The sequence below is a fragment of the Scomber scombrus genome, chromosome 6 (assembly GCF_963691925.1).
Source record: "Scomber scombrus chromosome 6, fScoSco1.1, whole genome shotgun sequence".
NCBI classification, from domain to species: domain Eukaryota; kingdom Metazoa; phylum Chordata; class Actinopteri; order Scombriformes; family Scombridae; genus Scomber; species Scomber scombrus.
In genome coordinates, this window is record NC_084975.1 from 22967190 (window position 1) to 22976556 (window position 9367).

The 9367-nt window shown below is 41.4% G+C and overlaps 1 protein-coding gene across 1 annotated transcript in view; it reads right to left on the bottom strand.

Annotated features, from left to right (window-relative positions):
• The window catches only part of reln (reelin), a 99072-nt gene that overhangs the window by 38259 nt on the left and 51446 nt on the right, over positions 1-9367 (bottom strand). The window contains exons 4-7 of the mRNA XM_062420954.1: positions 8739-8809; positions 1347-1379; positions 1143-1221; positions 897-993 (exon numbers count right to left, since the gene is read on the bottom strand). Coding sequence (XP_062276938.1) covers positions 897-993; positions 1143-1221; positions 1347-1379; positions 8739-8809 — 280 coding nt within the window. The remainder of the gene's footprint in view (positions 1-896; positions 994-1142; positions 1222-1346; positions 1380-8738; positions 8810-9367) is intronic.

Here is a 9367-nt window from a genome sequence, read left to right on the forward strand (position 1 = left end):
TTCATCTTCTACAACAGAATAAGCGGTTTGAAATCAACTTTAGTAAGATAGAAACAGGGCATGTAAAAATTTGATAAGCAATTATGAACATGTGAGTGCCTGCATGCTGTGTGTGTGACTGTATCTGTATTCATCCATCACAGTCAGGCAGTGTCCCAACATTACAGAACTTTACTTTATAATGATCATGTTCTATGTCCTGCATGCTCCTTCTTTTTTTATATTTAATTTCTAAATGTAATATTTTGCACACTGTTCATAAACTACACTGTGTAGAAGCTAAAAAGAGATTTTGTAACCTGTTGACAAAAAGAATGAAAATGGAGCAAACAAACCATGAGTCACATAAAATTACTTGTGCAAAAAGCTACCAATTATTCTATTTCCCCATTTCTGAAGCTGGAGAACAGTCAGCATGCTTTTTTTGTGTTTTTTATACCACAAACATGGGTGAAATAATAATGGTTTGCTTTTGGTATATTACTACTGGTTCAGTTATATTTGGTCAAATGTAGTTATGCTAAGCTATGCCCATGCAAAAACACAAATGCATGTGTGATTTTTTCAACACTGACTTGTCTGAGCTTACTTTAGCTGACTAAATGTGCAAAAATGCTTTGGATTTTTTAAAATATTAATTTTCTTTTTTACTATAAATGGATTTTCAATTATAATCAGACATCACCTTCTTTGTTAGACTAGCATAGTACAATAGTACAATGGTTTGTGTAGAGTATTATCAGACAAATGTTAAAATGGGATTCAACTGTGGTTACAGCAACTGCACTGTGATTTACTGTAGTAACAGTTGTGGTTACTGAGTGGTTGGTTTGGATGTATAGTCAATGGGCCGTAAAATGTACAGCGGTTACAGTGTGGTCAAACATGACAGTTACCAGTACTCGCTCTCCAAAGGGCTCACAGAAAGTGACCGCTCTGCCATGTATCAGTACACCACACTGCTCTCCCACTTCACAGTTACTGCACTCAGACCTGAGAGGAGAAAAGAGAGAGAGGAAAGAGGAGAGAGGAGAGAAGAGGCTGAGTTTTAATACAGACAAACATGTCATGAGAGAGCACTGAAGTTATGGACAGTGATTGCACCTCAAGATTACCAGAGGATTCATAACCTTTTCACCTACCAGATGCTGGGGTCGAGCTCTCCTTGCAGATTGGAGTCAAAGTCGTCGCGTAGCACAGCATGTTTACCATGGAGCTCCACTACACACAAACAAACACACCATTTGCTCACAGTTAGACAGAATGTGTACAATAGCTGGACTCTTTCATGCTGTAATAACAAGAGTAATTATAAAATAGGAAACAGCATGTCAGTGAGGACTCACCAAGACTAGGTCTCAGTGGAGACTCAGTTGGAGCTGAAACAGACAAGAACAGAGTAAATCTTATGAGTAAAGCACTGACAAAATCTAGAACAAACATTTAGTCTGTGCCAAACAGTGGGCAAGTTATTTAAAAATCCATTCATCCTCATTTTCATCCATTGTGTACTATGAGCAGGTTGAAACAGACACATAAAGATGTATGCAAATATTGTTTGACTCGAGCATTAAGGCTGCACATCACTGCTGATGTATCTATAAAAAGTTATGATCATAATTACAGGCAGGTAGTTATTTTCATGAGTTGAAATGCATGAACAAACCTTAATGATATTATGTGGACAAAAGGTGTGTGCAGGTTTGCATTGTGAATGGCATTCTTAAGTTTATATTAGTCTGTAACCGCAGGGATATGGGCCCATTCTTAAATCATCTGCAAGTGAAACAAACTTTCTCTGTGTCCTAGCCGGCCATGGCTGCAGTCTCCTGGCTGCTGATGTTAATTCTGTCCAGTAATGGAAGGCCGGGCGGCCATGATTAACGGTTCAATGCCAATTAACCGCCATCCTCCCCAGAGGCGCCTGTGTGCTGTAATCTGTGGCCACTGCACAGCTACAACACTCAACCATCAATCTCTCCCAGGAGGTACACAGCTCTGAGGGGAGGGGCAGGAGAGTCTTTAAACTTAATGAATCAAACTTGGGTTAAAAAAAAAGAAGAAAAAAAAAAAGTCCTGCCTCTTATACTTTGTAGAATACAGTCTGCATCCACATTTTAGCAAGATGCAGTATAGATGTAACCTTTGTGCTAGAAAACATGTAGGTGGAAGGAATGTACATACACAGCTTTAATACTTAATAAATCCAACTGCTGAATTCTTGATATATTACTTTGGAAGAAACTACACTTTATTAGGTGTTGCAAAGGGGAAAATGTGACAGGAAAGGTGTGACGAATTACAGCATTTGACTGATTCTGTGTACTAAACTCAGAACTACCCTGAGGTATATTTCAAATTCAGATACTGAGAACATTAAGTAAAATGAGTTAGTCTTTTTTTTTTTTTTACATTGATATGCAAATTTCCAAAGTTTATATTGTGTGCATACACATATATTTTACAAAATATAAATAACATGAAATCAGGGGAGAGAAAGTCATATGGGGAACAACATGCAACAAAGTTGTGCAGCTGGAACTAGCCTGTTATATGGCTTACATTTTAACCAGTAGACTACTGGGGCACACCCATGTTACTGAATTTAAGTTTAACCTTATTTCATGATCAGTCCCTGTTGAGTGGCACAGTGGCTTTGACCTCAGTGAACATGTCACCCTTCAATCCCTTTAAACCTCTTTACCCTGCACTGGTAGGTGGGGTGTTTTAAGGCAGCCTTACTCCAGACAGAAGAGAAGGATAATCTGCCACCTTATTCTCCATCCAGGATGAGCCAGCCCACCTGATAAGACATACTATGATAACACAGTGAGGACTCATTCAAAAGTTTAACTCTGCTACTTAAGACTCTCTTTCAAACCTGACAGCAATTCTAAAATGTCCTCTGAGAGAGGGGCTTACATTTTAGAAAGCCCACCTAAAACTCCTCATAAACAACAGAACCTGAATCAAGAAAGGGGGGATTATAAAAAAAAAGGTTTCTTACTAACGTAATGGCTCTGCAAAAGTCTTAATTTTCAGCTCAAGCTTTACTTTCGTTAGCTGCCCTAATTTCTCTCCATTGCATCCAAATGCTGGGCTCTTAGAAATGGATTTACTATTCACAGCGGCGGTAAAGTTTCATGCTGACTGTAAAAGTTGGGGTCTTAGTGCCGTGTCAAACAGAGCTGGGCGGTTCAGTGGCTGTGACTGTTGCTGCTGCTCTGGTGGGCCCTGACGCTCAGCTCCATGGCTGGAGCTCGGGCTCGACTATGAAGCCCATTAAAAGCAGATCAAAGGGCCTTCTGCCTCCCTCTCCCCATTTCTCCCCTTCCTCCCCCTCTAATCCTACAATGTCTGCTGATTCAAAACATGTTTAGGGGGGTTATCAATCCAAGGATGTGCAACTCTCTCCTGTTTTGTGTGCCTTATTAAGATCCTTATTAAATCGTAATAAAAATTCAATATATAGTCGTGTGCTCAGTTTACATGAGCATTTTTTCAGTTTATATTTTTAACCTGAAAAGAACATGTACTAAAACTTGATTCCTGGTAATCCACCCTCTAAAATTGACACACAGTAATAAATGCTTGGTTGATATTCTGTTCTCTACAGTCTTTTCCTGTCTCTTTCTCTTAAACAAACCCGTCTAAATCACTTTCGGCCTTTCTAGTGAGGCCATTTGGCTGGAGAAAGGCCCAGAAGATTTTTTTTTTTTTGGGTGGATAATCCCTTCAATCTTCCAAAAAGGCCTCATTTACAGTTTTCTTTCTTCATGCTTCATCATGCTCTCCTGCTGTCTCTCTCACTTTCCTTCTATCACAATCTTTCCCTCATGCCCACCCCTCCATCCTCACCCATTCTGTCTCTCTCTTCCTAACCCTCTGCGCATTGGGAGCAGACAGTGGTGCTCATTTCACTTGGATTAATCCCCTCTCACTTTCTTAAAGACTTCAATTACTGCCTCCTCTATTAGCGGCTCATCTCTGCTAATGCCTGTATCTCCCTGGCCAGGGCTTATACTCACACGCATGCAAAGGGACACACACATACACACACACACACACACACACACACACACACACACAATCATGCACTTACACACAGCAAGCTTTGCTTTCCACAGCTGACCCAACCCTTGCTGCTATTTCTCTGCTATGCGCAAATACACATATACACACATATATAAACAGGAGCAACAAAAAAGAGGGGCTTCTCAATAAACTACACCAGGACTAAAATCGGATGGGTGCTGATGAGCCGGGTTGGGGTGATACGAGGGGGAACTAAATGAGCATAAGCTTTGGCAGACTCAGACATCTTGGCACAAAGAGAGCAGGGCACAAGTCATGTTAAATCTTCTCCCCCTCTTCCAGCTCTAATCTCCTCTCTCTCTCCTCATTTTCTCCCCACTCTGTAAACTGCACCCACTCTTCCAATCTCCCTTGTTTTCCTCTCGTTTGCTCTTTTTCCCTCCATCTGACTCACATCCTTGACGACATGAACTGCGTTTGAAGTCGGGCTGCTCTAACTGGCGGGTTGCAGTTACTGACTCACCAGGACACAGGATGCTGTTGTTTTTTCTTCCACGATTAATGAAAAGAGATGGTTCTCCAAGGTCAGATTGGAGCCACTTCACTTCACTCAGCAAAAAGCAGGGCCTTTGTGTGGTCTTCAATTGGCATCATTATAATAATCATAGGTGAGTGGAGAGGAGGCCAACAAGGAAGTAAGACTTGCTACAATTTTCCAATTTCCGTGTTACCTTTTCTTGCCGTGCTTTTAGATATAGGTGGAATCCACGGTAAATATGAGACATCATTTTCTTCTAAATAATAAAAATGAAGGTGTCTAGCCTCAAATATATACCTAGGTTTATTTAGTATGCAATTTTAGGCTGTCTTTATTCATCTCTTTGGCAAACATTTCCTGGCCTTTGTGTTAGAGATTGGGGGCAACACAACATATTCATCTTCTATTAATTCTACATTGATGTCACTCATTGCTTGCAAAAGTGATGTATTTAAGGTAATTTCAACCAAAAAAATTACACAGGCTCAATGGTACAAGAGGAAAAATCGAAATGATAGAGGGAAAGAAAAGAAGACTGGGGAGAGAGAAAGGAAAAAAGAGGAGTGGAGGAGACATTAGACGGGTGAGGTTTCAAGGTTTCTTTCTGGTGAGTGATGAGAAATAGCAAGCAAGCCGGCGTTCAGCCAGGCATGCAGGCTTGTTGGCAGACTGGGTGGGTGGCGAGGAGGTGGGAGAGGGGGAGGCCACCCGTCCCTCCTCTGTTGCACTGTGATCAGACGTCCCTCAGGGAGCAGTGGCCTATTTGAGTTATATGTCCCTTTAATAATCCATCTGGGGTGCAGTGCACTCAGCCAGGCCCATAAAGAGCTGATTTATTTCCTCGCTGGAAATGAGAGGACCTGATGATGCTGGGCAGAAAGCAGGGACTGCTGGCCCTGCTGTCAGGAGATAGAGCTGATGGACGGCCTGCAGCACTGTTCAACACCCACAACCACTCCACCCTTTAGCACAGAGCACCCCTGCCTGGCCCACCTCGTTGCCCGCTATAGCTCCTCTCATCTGGCCTTAATAAGTCTTTTAGTGGTCACTCAGTAGGTGAGGAAATTTACTTCTGTTTCATACTCTTGCCTGTCTGTTCTTATACTTGTAGTCATTTAAAACTGTGGTGATAATTTCCATTTTGCTGCATCATGCTTTAAAGCATCTATCCAGATAATTTGGCAGTGTGCTCATTGGTGCCATAAACTACCCCGTTCTGATGTGTTTTTCATTTGGTTCCAGCACTACTTGTCAGACCCCCATTAGTTGTATCTTCTGAATCCACAAATAACAACAACATATGGATATCTTTCTAAGCTGGCTGTTGGCTAAGGTTATGGGAGCATACTGGGTGTAGATCAAAGCAAAATGGACAGGAGGTTGGAGGTATAATGAAGGGATGGGGGCATCCCCAGGCATCCCCAAACCCTGCTAGACGGACTATTTTACACACATGTATACACACAAATTGAGCCTCTGCTTATGCCTCAGCGGGCTTTCAGGGGCACCAGAATGGAATCAGTAAAATAAACACCTGTCTCCATGAAGTTGTAGTGAGGCTTTCTTTTACTGAGAAGCAAAGTGCTGCGTGTCAGGTGCTCCACAGGGAGTTAAAGGCTTATACCTCTCTCTCCTCTTCCCTATTTATCCTTAAATATCTTATTTACATTAGAATTTATTTGAATTATCTAAGTCGCTCACCATCTCTTTATAATTTTAAGCTCAACTTCACACTCCAATGTTACGATCTTTTTCTAACTCCCTGGATAATATGCCCATTTGTTCTTAAAGTCCTCACTGTAGCTGATCACCCCTGATTGCCTTCTTATTTTAACAGCCTGCCCTCTGTTTCTCTCCCTCCCTCCATCCCTTCTTTTCTCTTTTCCTCCTTCTTCCCTCCCTCCTCTCCTCCAAGGATCATAACCCTGCTTTAGATAACTTTCATTTCTGCAGCTGTTCAAAGCTTGAGTCTTAAGCATATGAACTTCTGAAGTGGCTTGAGCCGGCCTCGTATCTTTTATTCTACTTTGAATGCTAATGCCTAGATTTGAAGTAACTTTGCTCGGAGCAGCCTGCACTCTGTTTGCCACTCTGCAGCTGAATTTGGGATGGTAGCCTATTTGATCCTGCCGGAGGGGAATAGTCTACAGGCCTCTGCCTCACCCGCTGGTAAGTCTGACTTTGTTGAAGGAACTAAGACAATAAGCATGATTTGTGTACATTTTTTCCAACTTCCATAGTTTTTTTTTCTCTAATTTGTTTTCTGCATTATCACACTTCTTTACAAAGTAATACAGTTTTGGCTGCTTTATAGCACATTTAGTTTGATGACAAAGTTGTTCTTGAGTTTTATTTTTATATGAAGAGCCTTGCACATTCCAGTTTTATGATTTTTTTTTTCAAATCTGAACAACTCTTATAAGGTTGTAAGTCTTGGTTTGGAAAGATGAAAAGGAACTGACCATGGTGAGTTAGGGTTAAACAGAGAAAACGATGCATGTCTCATGTTTGGACAACCCACGAGAGACTAGAAATAATCAGACCCGTTTCGGTTTATATTCCCTCCTTTCTGTCATCTCATCTCCTCAGTCTTCTTTCACCTTCTGTTGCCCACGGCAAGTTCATTTCTCATTTGTGATTCAGATTTCCTGGCGTAGTTTGGCAACAGAAATAGTGAACGTGTTAATGGCCATCAAAGGAATTAGCCTACAACAAGGTCGGCCACTGGCTCACATCTAACTTTTTTTTTTTACCACTTTTCTATTTTTAAAATGATGCTTAATCACCCTGCTATCTATGTGCAACACTCAAATCACATGCAATTTATGACCAATTTTTTCATTAATACTATCTCTTCATCCCTCAATCTCCCTTCTTCTATCCTCCCATCTCTCCTTCACCACTGAGTCAGAAACTGTCATTACAGATACCAGTAATTTATAGCCCTACATTCCTCAGCTGTCTATCCTATGTATCTTATCAGTGTCACCACTGTCTATCCCACCTCACCTCCCTCCATACCCCTTATATCTGTACATGTTCTCTGCAGATTACATTTTTTATATCACCTTGCTGCTAGTTTCCCTGTCTGCTCCCATTCACAACTTGTCTGCTCCAAGGCCGTGTTAGGTCTAAATCTCTGCTTTCCAGCTTGTCTGCCGAGAGTAGTTGTGTATTAGTGTGATACTGCAGGGCCTTGGCAATAAACAACTAAGTGACTGTTGTTGGCTGCAGATAGTTCATTTGCAGAGGGAGAAGACTGGGGCAGTGTGTCACTGGTGGTGAGAGGATGATCTCTCGGGCAAGGAGACAGAAGAGAGGAGCCTTGTCGCTCTCTCTCTGTCACTCTTCCAGGCCTGACTGAGGGCTCTGTGCTCCATCTTTTCCAAGTGGCATGGGGCCATGAAGTTAAGCACGCTACAATCGTTGGTAGTGTCTCCCAATGGCCTGCTGAGGCACACACTTGCAATGAGGAGTCCTCAATGACTGACCCCTGTTTTTCTTATACTGGCCAAGTTATGAGTATATATTTCATGGATTAAATTCTGTTGTTATCCACCTGAAACAGTTAGCAGAAAGACACCAGCTGCAGTTAGTGTACTTCTCCACTTTCAGCATTAAAGTCAAATTTGATCTACAAGGAGGAGTTTTTGAGTGAGGGGGAGGCTTCTTTCCTGTAAACAAGCAATTATACACACTCAGCATGCAGAGTGGGACTGCACTGTCTGTCAATAGCTACTTAAGGCTGTCACAGAAAGTGGATATAAGAAGTGTCGGCCATAAAGAGTAAATCTCCGGCAGAGAGAGACGGTTAAAAAAAAGCTGAGTTTAGCATAAGCTGAAATTAAGCTGGCAATATAGGACATCCAAATATCTCTGGCTCTAGCTGCATCATTAGGCAGAAAGAGAGCCAGGGAGTGCTGCAATGCCACTGTCATGAAGAAGCAAGCATATCAACCATATGGTATCATCCATATTCTAACGATGTGTGAATATGATGGACAGTAATAGTAAGGACGTGAGAAGGGTGCACGGTATGTATATGTATATTCACACATATATGTGCGAATGTATGGCTATATCTACATGCAAGTGTAGTATATGCCTGCATTATGCAGGTGTCATATAAGGGGAAGATGGGTTATGTGTTATTGCTGCTACTCACCTCCTTGCTCACAGAGCTGCTGGGCCAGAGCGTCTTTGAAAATGATCTGTCCTCGATGTGTTGCTGTGGCTCTGGGAGAGAGAGAGAGAGAGAGAGAGAGAGAGAGAGAGAGAGAGAGAGAGAGAGAGAGAGAGAGAGAGAGAGAGAGACAATACATGAGAGGGCATTGACAAAAAAGCACCATGGAGAGAGTCTGTCCTTAGTATATGAAGAAAAATCATGCACAGGTGGCATCGGTTCCCACTAAACCAAAATATGTGCAGACACACTACATACCATCATTTTATATTAATTTGAGGTAAAAACAATAAGAAATACCATTGTTACAGAACAGAAAAAAAGAAAAACTATTTTACCTAGTAACTGACAAAAATCACACAAAACGACATCAGTGGACTAGGCCAAATCACATAAGCCTGGCCTTATCACTTTCATCTCAAAGGGTATATGTCAGTAACTGGTGATCAGAGAGGTCTTGTTATTCTGATTGCATTGTCTCACTAGTACTATTTTTTAATTTTATTATCAAAAACCAGTGCATTATAATATTATAAAATAATATAGTTTACAATTGACTGTAAGAGATTAAATATCTCTCCATACCATCAGTTCTCTGCACCATCATACTA